The 23054-nt window shown below is 42.0% G+C and overlaps 1 protein-coding gene across 3 annotated transcripts in view; it reads right to left on the bottom strand.

The window, feature by feature from the left end:
* Positions 1-23054, bottom strand: part of PARM1 (prostate androgen-regulated mucin-like protein 1) — a 173814-nt gene that overhangs the window by 38050 nt on the left and 112710 nt on the right. For all 3 annotated transcript variants that reach the window (XM_058433908.1, XM_058433907.1, XM_032150092.2), the window contains one exon: positions 4750-5475. In XM_058433908.1, coding sequence (XP_058289891.1) covers positions 4750-5413 — 664 coding nt within the window. In that variant the 5' untranslated portion in view covers positions 5414-5475. The remainder of the gene's footprint in view (positions 1-4749; positions 5476-23054) is intronic.

Here is a 23054-nt window from a genome sequence, read left to right on the forward strand (position 1 = left end):
ATCCCTATCCCATTTTACTGATGATAGGATCAAGGCTCAGGGAGATCTAATAACTTCCCTAATATTGGTTGATTGGCTCTTTTATTCATGTATTCAACAAATGTTATTGAAGATCTACCATGTGTTGGGCTCTGTTTTAGGGGTTGGGGGTGTAGCCCATATCTTCCTATTTGCAAACAAGGTCCTCACTTTCATGGTGGCATGAAAACAGACACTGACTCTGTCTAGTGGCAGAAAACAGGCACTAACTTATCAAATAAATCAGATGATGTCAGAAAATGGTTAAGTGATAAAAAGAAAAATTAAGTAGGGAAAGGGATCAGTAGTCATGGGGGTTACTATTTCAGATGGGGGAGTGAGTAAAGGCTTGCTGAGGAGGTGACAGGTAAACAGAATCCTGACTGATGAAAAGGAGGGAGCCACTGAAGATCTGGAGGGAGAATGTTCTAGATGGGGGGATGGTAAGTGCAAAATCCCTGAGACAGGAGTATCTCCGGTATGTTCAAGAAGCAGTAAGACTGCCAGTGTGTCTGAGGGTGAGAGTGGAAGAGGTGAGGGTAGAGATCCTATGGTCAGATCCTGCTGAGCTTTGTAGGCATGGTAGAGACTTTGGCTTTTACTCTGATTCAGAGCGGGGAGTGATTGGAATATGAGAGCGGACGAATAGTGGAGTCTGTTCTGAGTTTTGAAAAGATCTGCCCGACAAGGGTGCAGTGAATAGTGAGATCAGTTGCAGGAATATTAAAGTGACACGTGTGAAAGATGACAGAGGGATGGGAGGCGATCAGTCCAGATCTCATGCACTGGATATACAGTATGTGAGAAAGAAAGGAGTCTAGGATTACTTTGAGGGTTTTGGCCTGAAGAATTGAAAGAAGACAGGAAATGATCAAGGGGCACAGGCTGAGAGTTGAGGAAATCAATAATTCGCCTTAGACATATTAAGTGTGAGATGCCTATGAGCCACCCAGTGGAGATGATGAATTCGCTGACAGCTGGCTATACATGTCTATAGTTCAGTGAAGCAAAACAGGGGGAGAATTTTACATCTCAGTGTTATCAGCACACAGATGACACTGAAAGTCATGAGTCATCCATGCAGGAGTGACAGTGCAGAGATCAGGGAGAGAGGAGGCCTGAGGTACTCGACCTGGATAATGAAGGAAAATGAGGAAGTGAAGTGAGACAGCAGAGACAGAAGGTAGTGAAAATGCACACTCTGAACGTCGAGCAGAGCCAGTGCTTTAACGATGAGGGCAGTGATCATCTGAGTCAGACACTGCTGGCAGGTCAGGTCAAACCAGGTCTAAGCACCAGAGAATACAAGAACAGGGAGGCAGAATGGGGGAAGGGCTGAAAAACTACCTATTGGGTACTGTGCTCACTACCTGGGTGATGGGATCAATTGTACCCCAAACCTCAGCATCACGCAATATACCCATGTAACAAACCTGTGCATGTACCCACTAATCTAAAATAAAAGTTGAAATGATAAACAAAAAACAGTCTAATAATTTACCCTTAGATCTGGTAATGTAGAGGGCACTGGATTATTCAACAAAAGCAGTTTAAGTGCTTACAACTTCTGGGTGGATTCTGAATGCAAGCATGTCCACTCTTAATGATCGTGCTCTTGGTTCCTTGCCTTTGTAAATGAGCATCTGAAACTAACTCCCTTTGCCCAAATCCCCTTCATCTCTCTTTAGGCTCAAATTTCCTTTATTTCCTGCAACTCAGCTCCCTGCTCTCTCCATCATGGAGCCCTTTCTTAATGTCTATAGTCAAATTTAACTCCCATAATATTCACCCTGTTTCAGAATTATTCACTGGTGACTGTGTTTAGATATTTGCCGAGTGGGAGAATCCTTGGATTAATAGAAACATACTACGTGAACCCACACAGAATAAGACAAAATGCTATGCAAAATGTGGTGTTATTACTGCCACTACTAAAGGCAGCATAAAGAATCTCTAAATAAGAGTATCCCAAAATAGTAACCTGAAGCGCAAACCCACAGCATGTTGCTTGGTCTGCTAGCTAATAAAGGAGCAGTGCAGCAATTCAGAGTGGTGAGAGAGGACTTGACTTGGCTTAGAGCTCTGGGCCATGGGCGCAGGGCCCAATGCTGCCACTGAGCCATGTGATCTTGGGTGAGGCACTTCAAACTTCTGGGACATAGTTTCTTCACCTTTGAAGTGAGCAGGTTCTATCACATCATCCCAAAGATCCTTCTGCCTACCAGGTTCATTCTCATATTAGAAACTAAGTACTGATATTAAGAGTTACTTGTCCTGTGTCCTTTCTCTCTACTTAAACTATAAAATCTCAAAGGATAGGTCTCATACTTGTTTGCATGAAGAAGAGGGTCTTGGTAGAGGCAATCTAAATATTTTTTGATTTAGTAGGTCATAAGGATATATACTCTTTGGTCTGTGAAATGTGTACTGGTCAGTGATGTCCCTCTAACCTGCCACACCTCTCTTCCCCAGTCATTTAAGCATTCTGTCATTTATTCTGAGTTTCTGCTGTATGAATATTCCCATGAACTTCAAGGTTTATGAGCCAACGGCCACTAATTTGGGGCCTCTTGACCCTGCTGGCCAAGAGTTGAGGAAATCAAGACATAGAGCCTAAAATCAAGCCAAGATATTAGAACAGAACTGTCTTGAATAACCCAGCCCATAAAACTAAGGTACTTGTAGGAAGGAGTAGATGTGTCAGTTTAGAGATTCATGTATGCTAAGCTTAGATTTTGTGCTCAGGAATATCAATCTGCTATGTCTAAAGTATCCTGAAGGGGACAGAAAGTGAAGAGCGAGTGGCTGGTTAAAAAGTGAAAAAGTTGTACAGACAAGTGGTAGTGAGGGCCTGAAATAGGAAAGAAAAAAGATGGGGTCACTGTATTTTGATGATCCCTTTGTTTAAGATGGTTCTTAAGATATCGCATCAAAGTCAACACCCATTCTGCTCCAGGTACCAATGTCAGAGATGCTATCTTCATGCTGGGAACCTGGGGTGCAGGGGTTGGGATAGAGACAGACTGAAGATACACATTGAAGCTCAATGTTTTAAGTGCTGGCCTGGAGGTATAAAAAGGGTGCTAATGGGGTGATGGGCTGCACAGAGGAGTCAATAGATTTCCTCCCTTCACCTCTGCAGATCCACTCTCCACCCTTCTCTGTGTGGTTCTCTCACCAGCCCTCTAGGAGGCCAACCTGCATGGACCACACCAGTGGGTCCCCTTGTTCTTGGCTTCTGGCTGCATATCAGAGGAGCAGGGAGAGGGAGGGCAGAGTAGTCATTCCCTTCACTCCGGGGAGGTTAACCTTGAGATCGTTGTGTCCCTCAGCCAAGAGTCACTGCTCCTGATGGCGTGGTCAACTCTACTGGGCCTCTCCTTCTGGGTTCTGGTTGCTACTCCCTCCTTTTCCCCTAGGTCTGGCCTGTAACAGCCCTGTTATTGTGACCCCCTGTGGTTCTCCCATTCCCCAGCCAGACCTTTGTTATTAGTTCCTTTATCCCAGTCTGAGTGTCTCTCTTTTTCTTGTTGATATCCTCAATGATATACTGGACCTTTGAAATAAAAATGTGCAATTCTCTGGGACTTCTTCCCTTACTAAATTGTGAGCTCTTCTACGAGGAATCACGTCTTCATTAATCTTAGTTCTATCTCTTCCTACCTCCACTGTCAAGCAGTTTCCATTCATGATGGATGTATATCAATTATTTGTTAAAAGTTGTGATTCTCTCCTCAGTGATGGCCATTCCTTTGACCCCAACTGACCATGCAGGGTTCTGTCTGGAAATGACCTTCTCAGTCCACACCTCTCACAGGACCATCCAGGGGAGGGGCTGCAGCTCCATTTCCCCTTCTAACTTCTGGCTCATCTAAAATGAGCTCATCTCACTCTTTCTCAGCTAAGTGGTGAAATGCTCCCATGAAGGCCTCTTCCTGCCCAGTACCCTAAATTGTACAGTCTTCACATCAATGTCAGATGCAGGTGACCTCAGAAAGAGCCCTTGATTTCTCTCCACCATAATTTCCAAGATTACAAAACAAAGATAAAAATAATACTAACTTCACAGAATTACTGGGAAAATAAAAACAGATGTGACATCTTGTAAAATTTATTGTCTTTCCCTTGAAATACATCAGTGACTATAAAGAATAAGTAAGTTTCCTCCACTCCTACTCTACTTTGACTGGTTTCCAAAAGGGAGACACTACTTTAAAACACTGAGCAGAATAATAATAACAAATGACATTTCCTGAGCATTTACTCCCTGCCAGGAACTGTTCTAAGGGCTTTATGTCATTTCAGTTAATCTCCACAAGAACTGTATGCAGCAGCAACTGTTTTATCCCATTTTACAGATGTGGAAAAATAAAGGCACAAAGAGGTGAAGTAACTTGTCTAAGGTCAGGAGCCAGAGTTGAAACCTAGGAAGCTTAGCCAAAACCATGCTGTTAATCCCTTTGCTATCTGGTCTCATGTGCTTACATTCCCTGTAGCATCATTATGACTTGTGAAAACAGGTCATAAAGGTGCAACTGGCCACAGTGAATCATGAAAACTGTTAAGTGACTAAAAATAAAGTTCGCACTCTTGTGGAAATTCTTGTGAATTATAATTCAGTTTAGGTGTTACACTCCAAAATTCAAATTTTCCATTGTGTTTGGTTCACTGAACTGCATTCTTAATGTGTGGATGTAGTAAAGAAAACTAGTGGACTGGATAGCGACTCACCTGAACTTAATGCATGTTCTACTTCCTGCATGATCACCCTGGGAAAGGTGGTGGTGGTCTCCATGTCTATGAGCTCACACATCACTTTGCCTGACACAGTTGTTGGGGTTGTTTTCTCCTGGGGCACTGGCTCAGCTGTGGCATGTGAAGTGGGTGTGTGGTCAGAGCTGGACTCCTCTGTCGGGGACTCTGGTGCAGTTGGAGCTCCAGTGGGTTGGGTGCTGGTCACAGTGGAGCTATGGTTGGTAGTAACGGAGGCAGAAAAGACCTCAGGTGGTGAGGTTGATAGGGATGAGGGTGATGAGGCTGGAGCTTGAGGGGAGATGAGTGTGGGAGGCTCAGCAGCCGACTGCGCCAGTGTAGCTGCCAGGCCTGCTTCAGGAGTGCCCGAGCTGTGTTCCTCCGACGTGGCTGTTAAGTGGACTCCACTGCTTGTTGATGAGAACCCAGGAGATGAGGGGTCTGTGTTTGTGCCTTCCCAATTCGAACCTGGGCTGGTGATCTCCTCTTCTCTGGACTCTACGGAAATGTTCTTAGGAAGCAGAGATGTTGGGGCTGATGCTATAACTGGGAGCACCGAGTTGTTGTGAGTGCCGTTGGATGGGGAGGCAGTGTCTGCATCAGTGTTTTGTGGAGAGCTAGTCCAGATGGTGGTCAGTGGCATAATGTTTGCCGGAAGAGAAACGGACAAGGGAGCTGATGTAGGCAGACTCTGTACCCTCCATCCTGTGGAAAAGCCAGTACAAAAGTGGTTAATATGTGAAAACACGATAGTATGTGAAATAGACGCAAGGCTCTTACCCCACAGCTGTTTTACAGCATTTTCACAGGTATTTCTCATTTTGCATTGTGCCCTCCCCAGTTGTGAAGGCAACTTTTAACGGATTTTCTTCCCACCAATTGCTCTACAAATCTCAGTAGGAACCCGCCCGAAACTCAGTAAGAACAATTAGTAGGACTGTCAACTCAAGATTAGCCAATGCATGGTATGAACTAATCTCGTCCCCAGCTTGCTTAAAATCATGTCCTTAGAGAGTAAGACCCCCTGGGGAATTGATTTATGGGAACTTGTCTGGACTGCCGAGCAGCCAACTCCACAGCTCCTGTAGGAACGCTGGGAGTGTGGACATTGGGAGTGGGGAAGGAGTGGTTGGTGATGAGTGTGGTCACTGGCAGGAGGGGGCTTCAGTCTCATTCCATCCCACAGCTGAGGAGCTCACTGATTGGCTGTTCCATGTCTTGAGGGCTATCCATTCTGCCCTTACGCACAGGGATATAAGGGATATGGACCTGCTGGCTGGGATGAATAAATATGTGAACACATTTCCTGCAGAGAAAGAAAAAGGGAGAGGTCCCAGAATAAAAGCTAGAAAGAGAAATCTGAGGTTTGGAAATATTTTCTGAGACTGGAACCCTGTTGTCTGAAATTCCAGCCTGGGGTCCTTACCATCATATCACTTGCCAAATGCACTACTTCATATGTTGTAAAATTTAGAGCTAGTTTCCATTCTTCCTTTCTCCTTCCCTGCACTTACTCATTTGGTTTCATTCATTGACTCATTCAGTGATTATTTAATAAAGGGCATTTACGTGCCAGTACTCTCCTGGACATGGGGTTTATGGTTTCACTTTTAGGTAACACATCTCTTGATTGCCTCCCCATACCCCCTTGTCATTCCCTGACTAGTATTTCCCCTAGTCATTTGCATCTCAGTAGATGGGACCCCCATTCACCAGGTTGCTCAGTTAAAAACCAAGATGTCACCCTTCATGCATTTCTTTCCCTCACATCCCACATCAAATCCATTAGTGAGTCAGGATGAGTCTACCTCGCAAATATAGTTCTGATTCAACCACTTTTCACTATCTCCCCTATTATTTCAACATCCCCTGAGCCATTATAGTCACTAGCCTAGATGACTGCTGATTAGTTTGGATGTGCCCTCCAAATCTCAGGTTGAGATGTAAATGCCAGTGTTGGAAGTGGGGCCTGGTTGGGGATGTTTTGGTCATGGGGGCTGATCCCTCATGGTTTGGTGCTGTCCTCATGGTAGTGAGTGAGTTCTCTCAGGATCTGGCTGTTTAAAAGCATGTGGCACCTCCCACCTACACTCTCTTGCTCCCACTCTCACCATGAGATGTGCCTGCTCCCACTTCCCCTTCCACGTAAGTAAAGCTCCCTGAGGGCATCACCAGAAGCCGAGTAGATGCCGGTGCTGTGCTTGTACAGCCTGCAGAACCATGAGCCAATCAAACCTCTTTTCTTTATAAATTACCCGGTCTCAGGTATTCCTTTATAGCAATGCAAACACAACTGCAATAGTCTCTTAATTGATCTTCTAGCCCCCAGGTTTCCTCCCTTTTAATGTGCTTTCCACTTAGCAGCCAGCATGATCTTTTATAGCAGTAAATCAGCTCATGTCCTTTCACTGATCAAAACCCTCCAAAGGTGTTCTGTTGTACTTAGAACAAAATCCAGAATTGCTTCCCTATGTAATCTCATGTTCTCGTCATCACTTTGATTGGTCTCTAATCAAATGTCACCTCTTCCTCAAAGGAGTCTTCCCAGACAAGTCTAACTAATTCTTTTCTACTCTAGCCCGTTGTCTATTTAAAAAATTTTTTTTAATTTTTTTATTGTGGTAAAGTATGCTAACACTTTACTATTACAACTAATTTTAAGTGTACAGTTCAATGGCAGTAACTATATACATATTGTGCAACCATCATTATTCATCTGCAGAACTTTTTCACTTTCCCAAACTCAATCTCTGTGCCTATTAAACAACTCCCTTTTCCCTATGAGAATGGCATAAAAACAACCAACCATTGTACACTCTACTGTCTCTATGAATTGGACTGCTCTAAGTACCTCACACAAGTAGAATCATACAATATTTGTCCTTTTATGACTGGCTTATTTCACTTGGCAAAATGACTTCAAGTTTCATCCATGTGATAGCATGTGGCAGAATTTACTTCCTTTTTAAGGCTGAATAATATTTCACTGTATGTATGTATCACATTTTGTTTATCCATTCATACACTGATAGATACTTGGGCTGTTTCCATCTTTGGGCTACTGTGAATATTGCTGCCATGAACGTGGGTGAACAAATATCTGTTTGAGTCCTTGCTGTCAGTTCTTTTGGGCATATTCCCAGAAGTGGAATTAATGAATCATACGGTAATTTTTTGCTTAATTTTTTGAGGAAATGCCATACCCTTTGCTCATTTTTGTCTTTCACAATAAGAGAAGTGTTTTCCTGAAATTACATATTTATTTATTCATTTATTTATTGTCTCTCTCTTCTACTAGAATAGAAGCTCAATGAGGGCACAGTGACCTGGTCTTACCCATTGCTGTTTCCCCTGAGCCTAGGATAGCATTAGGACAGCATTAGGTAAGTGCTTAATAAGGACTTGCGGGAGAAATGAAGAAAGAGTAGAAAAATGAATTAACCCAAGAACCTTATTCATGAATACTCCAACATCTCTCCACTCTTTTCCACATGTCACTTTAGTTATGGCCACATCCATCATGGCTTCCTCAGGGAGGGCTGCCTACCTAGTATTATTTGAGGGCAAGATTCTTGCTTAAAGATCAGCTTCACTCATTTTAATTCCAACATAACATATGCCTATGACTGATGTCTAGCTAGGTCTTCAACTATTTAACTCTATGTACCCTGAGGATATTTCTTTGAAGGTGTCAAATAGGTAAAGGCCAACCATAATCAATATTCAAAAGGAATAGAACATGGCCTAGATGCCAGTCAGAGGAAGGGAGAAAAGACCAAAAGGGAAACATTCAGGTACTAGGCTAAAATCTGCTTACATCATCATTTGCCACTCGGCTGACTCAGGAGCTGATGGAAGGCTGTGCTATAGAGTTTATTCTGAATTTAACATTTGGATTGTCTTCAAAATAATTGGCTTTATTTTATTTAAAAGGAGTTCATCAAGGCCATAAGCTTCAGGAGAGTTAATTTCCTGGTAAAGAGGAGGACAGACCTCCCAACTTAGGCCACATGCTATTTCATGCTGTTATGGTGGTCTTTTGGCAGCTGTGAACTGTCAACAGTTTTAAGATGAATACAGGCCAAGAAATCTTTGAAATATGGACAAAACAACAGTTGGGACAAATATTATTAAAACATGCAATCCTATCTATGACCTTTGGAGCTTACTGGCTTTGCATTCTGGCAGCTGTCATGGTTGATTGAAGATTCCAAGGGCAAAAAAAAAATGACACCATTTACCATTCATAGCATCATATAATAGATAGGCAGATGGAGGTAGAGAGAGCCTCAGTCTGTTAGTCAAGTCAAAGAGTCTTGTCAAGCCTGAGATAAATGAGAAATCAGTCATCTACAAAGGAGAACCAATTCATTCATTCATTCATTCAAGAATTTATTGAGCTTTTCCCTCAGAGAGCTCATACTCAGCTTCCTGTAATATGAGATGATAAGTGCTGTATAAAAGTAAAACCAAGTTGTAATGGAAACTCTGAGGAAAGATTAATAAATTCTGTACTGATTCCATGGAATGTAAAAATATACAAATGTCATTTTCGAATGACATTTAGAAAAGTCACAGAAGAGATGACATTTGAATTCATCCTGAAAGAATAAGAATGCACAAGATACTACTTAAGATATCTGATGTTCAGAATGACACTTGCATTGTCATTTCCAGTGGAGCTAAAAGCTGTACCATAGAAATCATTACAGTGCTGAAAATGGCAAGCTCTGGGAATTGGTTTTGTTGCTGGAAATATCCATTTTCTTGTTTAATATTACCAATAGGCTTTTACAATTCCTACCCTGCCTGCTTCCAAAGAGGACTGGAAGTGGTCATTCATTTCCCATAGCTATCTACTGAGTACTTATTTAAAGAACTTTACAGCCAAGTTCAGGCAATTTCTGTTCCTATCAAATTAACAATGCATGAAATTGTTCGACAATGTTGATTATCTTCATTTGAACGAGGCTTTAGAAGCGTCTGCTTTGCCTTATTTGATGGTACATTCCATAATGCACTGACTCCTGGGGTAGGTCTTTTTCCAATACAAAGATAGCCAAGGCTAAGGCACCATGATGATCCTAGAGAATGCTTGCTGTCTTAGTCGGCTAGGGCTGCTGTAACTAAATACCATAGATTGGGTGGCTTAAACAACAGAAATTTAATTTTCACAGTTGTAAAGGCTGGGAAGCTCAAGATCAAAGTGCTGTCTGATTCAGTTTCTGGTGGGGGCCCACCCCCTGACTTGAAGATGATCGCCTTCTATCTGTGTCCTCACATGACCTTTCCTCACATGGCATGCTAGTGAAGACAGAGAGTAAGTTCTTTAACATCCCTTCTTATAAGGGCACTAATCCCATCACAAGGGCCTCACCCAAATGATCTCATTTAACTTTAATTACCATCTAGAGGCCCCATCCTCAAATACCATCCCACTGGGGGCTAAAGCTTCAACATTCAGAATCAGTGTAGAACTCGTGTCTCCGCAGGAATACCAAACTGCATAAGTCAAACCAGTAAGAATGTACCCTTTCTCAGGATTTCAAGGAAATTTTAGAGCTAGGGAGGGCCTAACTAATGAGTGAGTTTAACCCTTAATTTGATAAATGAGGGAGCAGACACAGAGAGGGGAAGTGGTGTAACTGACCTTACACTAAGAGGAAGAATTGGACAGTGTCTACTTGGAAAGAACTGTGTAGCAAGAGTCAGAACGAGAACTCCTGCCCTGTGACCCCCACTGAAACCCTGTGTCCCAGCCTCAAAAAGGCTGGTGGAACTTACTTTAGCAACCACTACCACAGAGAATGCAATGAGGAGCCCATGTGAGACTGGGCAGCTGAAGAAGTTAAAAAAAAGTCTACAGTCCCACCAACAGTGTAAAAGTGTTCCTATTTCTCCACATCCTCTCTGGCACCTGTTGTTTCCTGACTTTTTAATGATCGCCATTTTAACTGGTGTGAGATGGTATCTCATTGTGGTTTTGATTTGCATTTCTCTGATGGCCATTGATGATGAGCATTTTTTCATGTGTCTGTTGGCTACATAAATGTCTTCTTTTGAGAAATGTCTGTTCATATCTTTCACCCACTTTTTGATTGATTGATTTTTTCTTGTAAATTTGTTTAAGTTCTCTGTAGATTCTGGATATTAGCCCTTTGTCAGATGGGTAGATTGCAAAAATTTTCTGCCATTCTGTAGGTTGTCTGTTCACTCTGATGGTAGTTTCTTTTGTTGTGCAGAAGCTCTTTAGTTTAATTAGATCCCATTTGTCAATTTTGGCTTTTGTTGCCATTGCTTTTGGTGTTTTAGTCATGACGTTCTTGCCCCTGCCTATGTCCTGAATGGTATTGCCTAGGTTTTCTTCTAGGGTTTTTATGGTTTTATGTCTAACATTTAGTTCAACCATTGTGGAAGACAGTGTGGCGATTCCTCAAGAATCTAGAACTAGAAATACTATTTGACCCAGCCATCCCATTACTGGGTATATGCCCAAAGGATTATAAATCATGCTGCTATAAAGACACATGCACACGTATGTTTATTGCGGCACTATTCACAATAGCAAAGACTTGGAACCAACGCAAATGTCCAACAACGATAGACTGGATTAAGAAAATGTGGCACATATACACCATGGAATACTATGCAGCCATAAAAATGATGAGTTCATGTCCTTTGTAGGGACATGGATGAAGCTGGAAACCATCATTCTCAGCAAACTATCACAAAGACAGAAAACCAAACTCCACATGTTCTCACTTATAGGTGGGAATTGAACAATGAGAACACTTGGACACGGGATGGGGAACATCACACACCGGGGCCTGTCGTGGGGTGGGGGGAGGGGGGACGGATAGCATTAGGAGATATACCTAACATAAATGACGAGTTAATGGGTGCAGCACACCAATATGGCACATGTATACATACGTAACAAACCTGCATGTTGTGCACATGTACCCTAGAACTTAAAGTGTAATAAAAAAAAATTAAAAAGTCATCCCTCCATACACCTTCCCACCCAAAACACAGCCACTTTTCTTTGAAGAAAAGAATTAGTATTTCCTTTAGAAGATACGATGAAGAAACTGAACCCATTACTTTCTCAGTTAGAGGTGAATGAGCATTGTTTCAAAACACAGTGACATTGTCAGAGATGGTGTGTCCTGCCGGGGCAGTGACAGGCCCACAGACATGAAAGGGACAGATTCAGGGAAGGGCATCTCTTAGACTTAGCCCCCGTGTGCAGCCTAAAAGCCTGATGACCAGTTCAATCTCGAATTCCTCCTTGTAAGTTTACAGATAGCAATGGTTCCTGAAGTTTGGTCAGGTTCAAGCTTTTTTGCTGCAAGAATAGCTGACGGCTTATTGCTCTGAAGAAAACCAGATTCTTAGTTGGATAGAAAACTATCTGTTTCCATGTGTATTGTCCTCTATGGGGAGACCACTATTATAGTTTACATCTATTTGATATTTAAAAGAGCTAGTGTTTGGCTTGGTCCTCAGTTTCTAGACCTGCTAGGAGGGATGTCGGGGGCTGATTGTTGTGACATGCAGGCGAGTTCTTACGGTGCTGAGAGGAGTTAAAGGCATTGTAGTGTAGAGAGTCTGCCTTCTGTGCCTCCTGACCTGACTGGATGTCAGGAATATGGGCAGTGAGTGCCCTGAACTCTGTCACCTTTTCCTGGACTCCATGAGCAACAACCTGGGCCAGTGGCAGAGTTGCAGACAGCCTGATTTTCTGTGTTGCTCACCTATTCTTTTTTTCTGTCCCTGGCCACGTCTTTCCCTGCTCTCAGCTTGTCAAGCATGTGAGACAACATGTGACAAAGCTTTGGCAAACTTGGTGAAACTTGATCAAAATGCAGTCAAGCCCTTTCCTGCTGCTGCCAAGTCAGCCGGGAGCATTGCCTGTGGTCGCCTGGCAGAGGCCCCACAGCTACTGAAGGTCTGTGTGCTGAGTAATTGCTACCAGTTTCTCCACCTGTTACGGCCACCAAAGTGAACTGCTGAAAAGGCCAGTGGGACTGTTTAACATATATATTAACAAGTGTACTGAGCACTTTACATGCATCATCTCATTTAATTGAAATATAACCTCTGCGAGGTAGGCACCATTGTTATCTCGGTTTCACAGATGATAAGACAGAAGCTCAGAAAAGTTCAGTAATTTCCCTAAGGTCACACTGCTAGTACACAGTACAGCTGAAGCTTGAATGCAACACTATTTAACTTTTAACCACCAGCTTTTTAATGATTCTATAGTAGTGAATTGGGAAATGCAAATTGAAGTCTGGGCTCCATGTTTGTGAGGCAGTTGGTAACCAGTTTGCTTCTATCTTCCCTAGTACATTCCCTAGTGTGGGCAACTAAGTGACTTTTTAAAAGTTATTAGACTGTATGAACCCTTCCCCTTCCCTTTAATCTGGTCACAGGATTCCTACTGTCTTTGGGATAAAACCTGAGCTCCTTGGCACAAGACATGCCACCTTTCATAGTCTCTCCAGTTTACCCCTCATGAGCACTGCGGTCTTGTCAGTCTGAATCACTGTAAGCTCCTGAAGTATCCCATGGCCATCTGCCTCCCTGCCTTTGCACTGCTGCTCTTTCTACCCTGACTCTGTTCTCCATGTCTCCCCTCTTGCCATCCCAGTTCTGAGAAATCCAGAGCCTTACCTTCTCTATGAAATATTCTCCAACTTGATAGACCCTTCCTCCTGTGTGCAGCCACCTCACTTCACACAGACTTTAATGGCAGCACACATTATATTGAGCCATAGTCTTTCTCCACGCTTGACCCCCTTCAGGCTAGGAGCCCTGATAATAAAAACTAAACTTGTTCTTTGTGTCTCAGTGCCTGGCACAGAGAAAGTGCTCAATAAATATTCATTGAGTAGAAACATAGATTTTCTACCCTTTGAAAACAGAAATGTTCTCTGGCTTATATGCTGAGTCATGATAGCAGAAATGTATTCTCCCTGTGATTTGTCTGTAAGCTCCATGAAAATGACCTGTTAACACAAAAATGTGGATGGGCCTCCAGACAGACTTTTATTATATTTGTTTGCTTGTTTTTACTTTGGAGACTGCAGGGATTTCCTTTCTTTATGCATGATCTAGACCAAGGTCACCAGATTTTGGTGACCACCTATCAGTTGGGGCAAACACAGGCTAGTTTTAACATCTTCACATTGAATGAATTGAATTTCAGCAGGTATTTAAGAGAGAGAGAGAGAATGTTAAAATGATAATTATTTATTTACATTGCAAAGCTAGGTTTCAGTGTGTTTTAGGTTGAGCCACTGTTAGGGATCTACAAAAGTTTTGCACCTATAAAGTTTCCCATGTTGTCTTTGGTGGGCTCTGCTGAGGGCACCCAATGCTCCAGAAGGCTCATCTAACATCTGCAAAACCATTCCTAATTAGAGTGTGGTCCAACCATATGGTGTTTGAAAGCTATCATATGTCAAAACAGAATGTGTATGCCCCAAAACCATCAAACTGTGTCTAAGAAGATACTTGCTTGAAGCAGGAAAGCCATATTCTCCTGAGTATTTTGCTTATGGAAATGAGACATAATTCAATCCAAAAAGAGGAAAGAGCTTCTGTTTTCTAGCCACTGAATCACAACCTACAGAACTGGTGAGTGACTCAATTTCTCCATCCATAAAATCAGTTCTAATGATATCAGCAGGCTCCCCATGGTGCTGTGAATTCTAATGAAAGAATAACATTTGTGAAGAATGTTGTACTTCCTGGGAGAAAAATATGTCATTTTCTTTTTTTTTTTTTCCTTAGATGCAACATCTGTCTTTGTCAGTCCCTTAAACTTACTGCTTCTAGATTGGGAGGGACTATAGTGGTCACACCAGAATGAAGCCGAGCTGAGCAAGGACGCCAATGAATGCCTGAAATTCCAAATGCCCTGTATTGGGGCTTCTCAGGGTGGGGCCATGGAGAGAAAGAGAGACAATGCAGGAGGGCAAGTAGCTTCTCTTTCGTCACTTTGTGGTTGAAGGTGGATATGGGCATGGGTGGTGGGGAGTGGGAAGGAGATTTTCTGAAGGACGACATCAGGTTCTCTGGTTCTTTCCTTTCATAGACCCAGTCCCAACATTTGTGGGGCCCAGGGCAAGAGTACACACAAAGGCCCACACAAAGCATGTCTAAATATGTAACTTACAAATTAAGATGTGCCCATGGCTCAGCCTGCGCTCCATCCTGGGCCCTGCAGCCCACTCCCAGGGTAACCCTCTGCAGACCCAAGACTAATGGGACAAGGGATCTGCTGGGGCAGTGTAGGCCAAAGCTGGGGCTGGGTCCACCAGAGGCCAAGATGGAGACTGACCTGGACATGCTTCCCGGGCAGCTTTGGTGGCAGTCTCCCTTCTCTATGCCTCACTTTTCTGGCAGAATTTTCAGTCATTTCCAAGCAGAAGGGAGGCAGAGAACTCAGGCATCACTTTGAATGTTTTGCCAGTGACCAGCTTTAAACAAAGACAGACACTCTGATTCTCTAGAGCCAAGGTGGTGATTCACTTCTTCCTACCCTCACTCCTGTGCCTGCAGGTCACACACACTGGCCTGGGAGACCAGTTTACTCCCTGTATCCTTCTCTTGTTTGCTCAATCATTCACTGAAATTAAAAAAAAAAAATTCTCATGGGACTAAAAAGATACAAAGTCTTTGAGTTTGGGTGTTTGTAAATTTCAGACATCCGTTGCCTAGTCAAGGGGTGGCATACCCTTCTACCCACCGCCTATAAGCACAAACTGCTATCAAGTCATTTCTCAAACTCTGCAGCCCCTGGCAACAATCAGAATTTAACAAAGCCCAGATATTGCCTTGTTTTGATTCTGAACCTCTTCCTTCAGAGGATCTTTTCTAGGCTTAGAATTGCCCAAATGATGAGGCTCCTCTTGTAGCCTAATGCTCTTTTAGCCACTTGTCCACTTCTTTTCCTGATGTCTCTACCTCAGCTAATTGCACCATCCATGACTCCTTGTTCCCCAGAGATCTGGAGCCCTTTAAGTGGTCAGCTCCATGGCACTTTGCCTTTGAAAGGACAGTTCTCAGCGGCATCCCAGGCTAATGCATCCTGGCCTTCTTTTTGGTGAATCAGTAGGCAATTTGACTGATTACAGGATAATGTTCATGAAATGCAACCAGGCTTTGTATTCATGTTGGCTTCACTGCCAGAGTTCATTGCTGACCATCCAGGGAACAGGGAAGGGGACAGAGATGGTTCCAGTGCAAACACATCTCCACAACTGGGAAAACGGCTCAAACTTAGAGGGTGTTTCCTCCGATGGGAGAGAGGAAACCAGGGGCTTTCTGAGAAGGCAAATAATCTGTAATATTGATGTGCCCCTTTCTCTTCTCTCTGCCACCATTTTCTTCTAAGGGTTTTCACCGAAGATGCCAGTCAGCATGAATGGGTATACTTCATGGTTTCTTTTCTTTATTTTTATTTACTATTAAAAATGAAATACAACTTGCATGCAGTAAAATGCACACGTCTTCATTGTACAAAACAATGAATTTTTACATGTGTATACCTGTGCTACCACCACCAAGATCAAGATACAGAACCTTTTCAGCACCCCAGAACACCCCCTCATGTCCTCTTAACACTTAACTCTCCAAAGGTAATGCTTATTCTGATGGAACATTATGACTTTTAACACAACAGATTAGGTTTTTCTGTATCTGAACTTCACATAAATGGAATTATGCAATCTATTCTCTTTTGCCTCAATTCTTTCACTCACTGTGAGATTCACCTCTGTTGCTATGTGTATTACTAACTCATCATTTATTATTGATAAATTGTACTCGGTTGTATGAATATATCTCAATTTTTTCCCATTCTACAAATGATGAGTATTTAGGCTGTTTTTGGTTCAGGGTTATTACAAACAAAGCTGCTTGCTTCATGGCTTCTTAGTAACCCTTTTCTAATGCTTATTACTGCCATATTCTGGATATTTTATGAGTAATAAGTCACCTAATCTTTACAATAAACCTATGGGAAATATTATTATTTCTCCATCTTACAAGAGCAAACTGAGACACAAAGAGGTTAAATAACATCCCAAGATACACAGCTAGAAAGTAGCACACCTTGGACTAAGTAGTAGTATACCTTGAATTATCTCCTGCCCTCTTAACCACCAAGCCATACAGCTACCTGCAATGGTTAAAACTATAGGTCAAACCACTTACTAGCTTTGTGATCTTGGACAAGTTCCTTAATCATTCTGCTTCCTCATCCACTAACATGAAATAACAGCAATATCTCCATTCAAAGGGATATTTTAAGAATTAAATAAATAATCCATCTAAGGCAGATACTATTGCTTGGCTAATCCAACAGCCACTTCCAATCCATTTCCAAGCTAAATGCTCTTTTGTAGCCTTCTTTGCAACTAAGGGCGTCTACGTGCCCCAGTTCTGTGAAATGAGATTGATGGAACATATGCTATGAGGCATCTGAAACAGTGTTTGCCTCTTTATAAAAGCAATATATAAGAAAGGGAACTCTCTTGGTGACTATTCTTTCCTCCTCCTTCCTGTCCTTCACACAACTGTGTCTAGCACAGTGGCAGCCATCCTGTGAAGCCAAGGATGCCAGTAAACCCACTAAGAATGATGAGAGTGAAAGGCAGAAAGAGACTTTCTCCTTGATGATATTGCTGATCCACCAGGCCAGGCCTAGGATGCCTATTTCCAGACTTCCTGTTAAATAAACACTATATACTTTGTGAGCTAAGGCATGGTTCATCAGGTTTCTCATAACTTGCAATATAAATAAATGATAGGCCATGTAAAGAGCTAATCACAATGCCTAACACAAAGAGCTCAATAAATATGAGGCTACTATGTTAACCTCTGTCTAATTGGAATCTGGGCCCAAAGGCTCTCAACTCTTGTTATCTGCTAATGATTTTCTAAAAGTGCTTTGCAGCCGCTATCAGAGGAAGATGATTACTCCTCATGGCATCAGCTCTGAGCGTCAGGAATGGAGTGCTTCCCACGTCCTTCAACAAAGCAAGAGGCAGCTGGACCCGTCAGTGTCCCAGAGGTACTCTCCAAGCTGATGCCCAGGAAAGCCAAGCTGCTGCACACACCCACAGATGCATCCAGGAAAAAAAAAAGACAAAACCCAGATAAATATGATTGTGTTTTCCCACCTTATTAAAAAAAAGTTCAGAAACTTCTGGGTCAGTTTTAAAAATAAGTCATGATATGACATGCATCAGGCTGAATGGCTCCTGGAGGCTGAAGAAGCAGAGGAAGCAGCACTCAACAACAATCAGGGACCCACACTTTGTTTTTAGAAAACCTGGCCTGCCTTTATCAGTGCTTTGAGGCATAAGCTAGCACACACTCATTACAATGGCGTCCTATTATACTATTTATTTTATGCATTGCTTAGTTTACTTTTTAAATATTCTTTTAGATTTTTATTTGTTTAAGTTCAATTCAACAACTATGTATAGAGTGCCTGCTGTGTGCAGGGAACCCAGGTATCTAAATTATATGGAGGAAGGCATACTGGAAAAACATATACATTTGTTTTATTAATATATTTCATACAACCTTTCCATTGACTGTTGCAATTTGGTCCTATTTACCCCTCATGGATTTTAATGCTTAATGTCTCCTGCACCTGACCTCTCTGAATAAAGGTCTCTGATAGTGGAATAGTCATGTTTTCTCTACTACAACCTATTCTCCCCACAGATGGTCTGTTTTGTCAAGCATGCTGAAAGGAAAGGATTGGTAAGTAATTAAGTAATGCACCAGTGTAAGGTTTTAATTAATTATGATGTCTGCCTTTCAGCTCCTTTTCTGCCTCCTAAACTGTCTTCTAAATAGCAGCTTTTAAAACTTACAGTGTTGGGATGTAGTTCTTAGAATCTGAGGATCATTGTCCTCTATAGACATCTAAGTGAGAATGAAGTTGGTTGCTCCCTTGAGTGTACCAGGCTGGATATACTGAGGCAGAGTTTGGATCTCTGAAGTCTCCATCTGGCTTTGTGGGTCTTTAGGTAAGCTGCCTCTCGTCTATGAGACCCAGTACCTCTGACAATTAATGCTTTTTCCCGTCAGGGACACTCTATGTTGTGTGGTCATTTTTAAAACTAGGATTGGGTGGAGGAAGGAGGCTGTTGATAGAACCACAATGTAGAGCAGGACCTAACTTATCACCAGAGACTCCAGGAGAGCCTTTGGGTTTTATTTTCTTATGGAATGTTTCCTAAGTCCAGATATATTGTCAAAGATAGGCAGGCAATCTGAGGGGAGTTGGAACTGTGTATTCATTCTTTCCCTGAATAAAGAAAGGGGGCTAGAGAATGGAAGTCAATTATTGGGAGATTAGTGTAACACATGCATGCTTGTAGCTCACACCAAAATATGAATAGCATAAAGCTAAGCTGGGACAAATCTTATTTCCAGTTCAGATGTTATTAAGGTAACCTATTAATTTTGTAGGAATGAATACCCTCTGCAAAAAGTGTTCCTCATAATGAACTAAATCAGTTGATATCAATGTGGGGAGCCGTGCTTTATGTAAGAGATGCTGTGGGTAATGAATTTTAATTAAATACTTTAAGTGACAAGGGAAATTGGATGTTTGAAGAAACTCCATGGTGAATCCTCATTTTGTGTAATTAATTACCTTCCAATTTGTCTCTTGTGCAAGAAGCTTTTAGACTTTTAATTTGCCTAAAAGTCCAGACTCTCTTATGCTGTTGTTACCTAATGCATTCACTATTCCAGAAAGAGGCAGCCTGCTTTAACTACAGAGTTTGCATCTCTGCTGAAAATAACATAAATCACTACTTGGGTACACACAGCCACATAAACCCCATCTTCGGTGTTTCATTTGTTAACCAATCTCCAACTGCTGCAACCGTCAGTATCTCTCAAACGCCTGCAGCATGGCCACCTCTGCTAAAGACAGTGTTTGCAACGCCAACTGGGGAGTTGTCATTGGCACTGTGATTGGAGTACAGCATATTCTGATGAAAATCTGTGGGAACTATTAAAATGCTACTCTGCAACCATTGCTGACAGATGCTATTAAACACATCAGTCTGGAAGGACAGAATCTGGCGACATGAGCTAACTTGGGTGAATTGCGGAAGCTGTATAAAAATTGGCTCTGTTGAGCTCAACTCAAAGAATAATTTTACGTTTGGTGCACTTATTTGGAATAAATCTCTATGTGTCGCTGCTTAGAAAAAATATTCAAAAAATAACTCTGCCCATTTTAAACCTTATAAACCACTTTTTAATATATTCCTATGTTCCTTCTGGCAATGTTGGGATTATACAGTGACACCCCAAATATACACATGCTTCATCGGAGGCAGAGTCACCTCTGCTGCATGGCTTTATTTTAAAGGTGAGTCTCAAATCTGAATATCCAGCTTTATGTTCTCTCCTGCATTCCAGTCCTCTGTCTTTTGGGCTTTACATTCAAAGTCAGTAAGTCTAACATATCTGGATTATCCTTCCCTCATTACACCAGCTCCCTGATTTCTGTCATTATCCTGCATCTTACCCAAGTTCTAATTCAATGTCAAGCAGCTCACAAGAGGCAGAGCTGGGATTTGGGCTCAGATATGTCTGAAGATTCCAATAATCCCTCAGGTCTTTTTGAAGGAGGATCCTACTCCTATAAACATGATTCCCCTTAAGGAAAGCACTTCATTTTCAGTGGGCTGAAATATTATCCACACATATACCCTTCTAAATGATCCATCAGAGAGAGAGAACTTTTTCTGTCCAGCCAAATGTGCACATTCTTCATATAGCTATCCAGAAGGAAATGGGTGTGTCATTCTTCAGATCATAGGATAGATGCCAACATGTCCCTTGGTAGAAACTACCTGCCAGCCAGACTATGGATACACCTTCTCTCTAGCTCAGAGGCTGCTTTTAACATGACAGGTTCCCATCTCACCCTAAAGGCACTTATCAGCTGTGAGTCAGGTCTCTGCAGGCAGAAGCACAAGCATGCCAGCCTGGTGTAGCTAGGGGGCTGTAATTGCATTCACTAGCCTTCATCCAGAAAATCTACCTTTCATTAAGTCCTTATCAAATAGTCATATATAGAAAAGCCAAAATTATTTTTTGAAAAATCAGAAATAGCATTTCTATTTGCTATGTAATTGAATCAAAAGCATTTCAGCGTTGGCTCTTCTCTCTGGAATCTACCCTCTTGTTCACTAGCTAAGCAAGTATGAGCACCATATAAAAACTACAAGCAAATTTTCTGAAAGATGTAGAGAAAATTAATTCTCCTTTCCATGTATGGCTGTACACACAATCTGGAAAGTAGTGGGTCTGGTAATAATTTTGATTTCTGTTTCACTGTAATAAAACAATCAATCAATCAATCTACATCAAAACTATAGAGCAAAGGGAGAACAGCAAAATTCCCTAAGAGAAAAGTGGTAAAATCTCCAGGAATTAGCAAGTCGGAATCTGCAGGCTCATTCTCAAATGAGCCCCAGATCCCATCATTCCAGCTGCACACAGGGCATTCATTTCTTCTTGGATGACATTTTATCACCAAATTCAATAGGTCAATCTACACTAAGCAACTCCCCACTGCCCAGCTCCAAAATAATTTTCCTAAATGCTCCCTGATTCTGCCAATAGCACTGGTCAGGTTTAATGTATTTGAAGAAAGTTTGATTTGTTCCTCTCTTTTCTTTTCTATGTCCTGTCAAACTCAATCCTCATTTACTCTTTAATTTAAAAAATTATTTAGAGCCCACTAGGTACCAGGTACCATCCTAATTGTTGAGAATAAAATAATAATGCACAGAATCACTGCCCTCACAGCACCAATATTCAGTGGAGTGAGCCGCTATACAGCATGAAGTTAGAATGTGGTATAATTAGTGACAACACAGGGGCCTGTCCAAGGACATTGGGGGGCAGGCCTACAACAGATGTGGGTCAGGGTGTCAGAGTAGACTTTCTAAGGAAAGTGACCTCTCAGATTGGATGGGAAAGATGAGTAAGAGTCAGTCCAGGAAGAATAGTGGTGTGGATGGAAGGGGGAATAACATTTCCAACTTTAAAAGCATTATGTCAAAAATCCCAGACATGAGAGCATATGAAGCCTTATGTCTGGGACTTAGGATGCAAAATGGAGAGGGATGAGAGACAAGGCTAAAAAAATCATCCAGGACCAAATCATGTAGGGCCTTGTAAGACACGTATGAGCTCTGAAATTTATCCCAGTGATCTTGAACCAAGGGGTGATGTGATCAGCATGATGCTTTTGGAAGATCGCTCTGGTGAGGGCAGACAAAACTGATTGATGGAGGAGGACACATTTGGAGTCAGGAAAAGCTGCTAGGGGCTGCCGCTGAGAGGACACTGTCCTGGCCTGAGGTAGTAGCCATGGAGAAAAGTGAATGCACTCAGGATCTCTCTTGGCCTTGGCTTCTTCTTTAATGGCACTCTGAGTACTTCTCATAGGACCCATACAGAGTGAATGAATGCTTAAGAGGGCACAGAGCATGTGTGAAACTCTGCAGCCAGACTACCCCGTTCAAACCCTGACCGGACTCCTCACTAGCTCTCTCTTGTGTCTCAGTTTTCTCAAAAGTAGGGATAATAATGATACACATTCCATAGTAAATACTTAGTAAATGGACAGTTAATACATGTAAACACTTAGAACAGTGCCAGGCACATGAAAATACTCAATAAATGTTAATTAGTAGTAAATGTGTTCAGGATTGTACCGTCATTTCCTTTATCCACAAACTCACCACATCTCACTCAATCTACCCCATGATGTCTTCTTAAATCGCCTTTCTGCCTATTTGTACTCTGCCTAATTCTACTCTGCACATGACTTCTAGATTAATCTTAAAGACATCTTTCATAATGTCATTCTCTTTTTTCAGATCTTATGAGGCTCCCAATTAAGCCCCAAATCCTTAATCCAACAATGCAAACACTTCCCCAGCCTGGTCATATTTAATCTTCTCTAAGTGTATTTCACTTTACAGTTATATCCCAGGGTATGCCCTTTAGTTGACAAAAATTTAAATTTGCGAGGAGTTTTATATAATATCTGCTTTGGCCTATGATGCATACTCTCATTTATGAGAGCTATTTTGGATTGTGTGTACGTCCCAAGTAGCTGAGCGCCAGGAAACAACAGCCCTTATGAGGTCATCTTCCCAGTTTTGAAGTGTTCCCAGAATTTTTGGTTTTTAAGTTTATTGTAGTGACAATCTTAT

The sequence above is a fragment of the Hylobates moloch genome, unplaced genomic scaffold (assembly GCF_009828535.3).
Source record: "Hylobates moloch isolate HMO894 unplaced genomic scaffold, HMol_V3 SCAFFOLD_2, whole genome shotgun sequence".
Classification (NCBI taxonomy): domain Eukaryota; kingdom Metazoa; phylum Chordata; class Mammalia; order Primates; family Hylobatidae; genus Hylobates; species Hylobates moloch.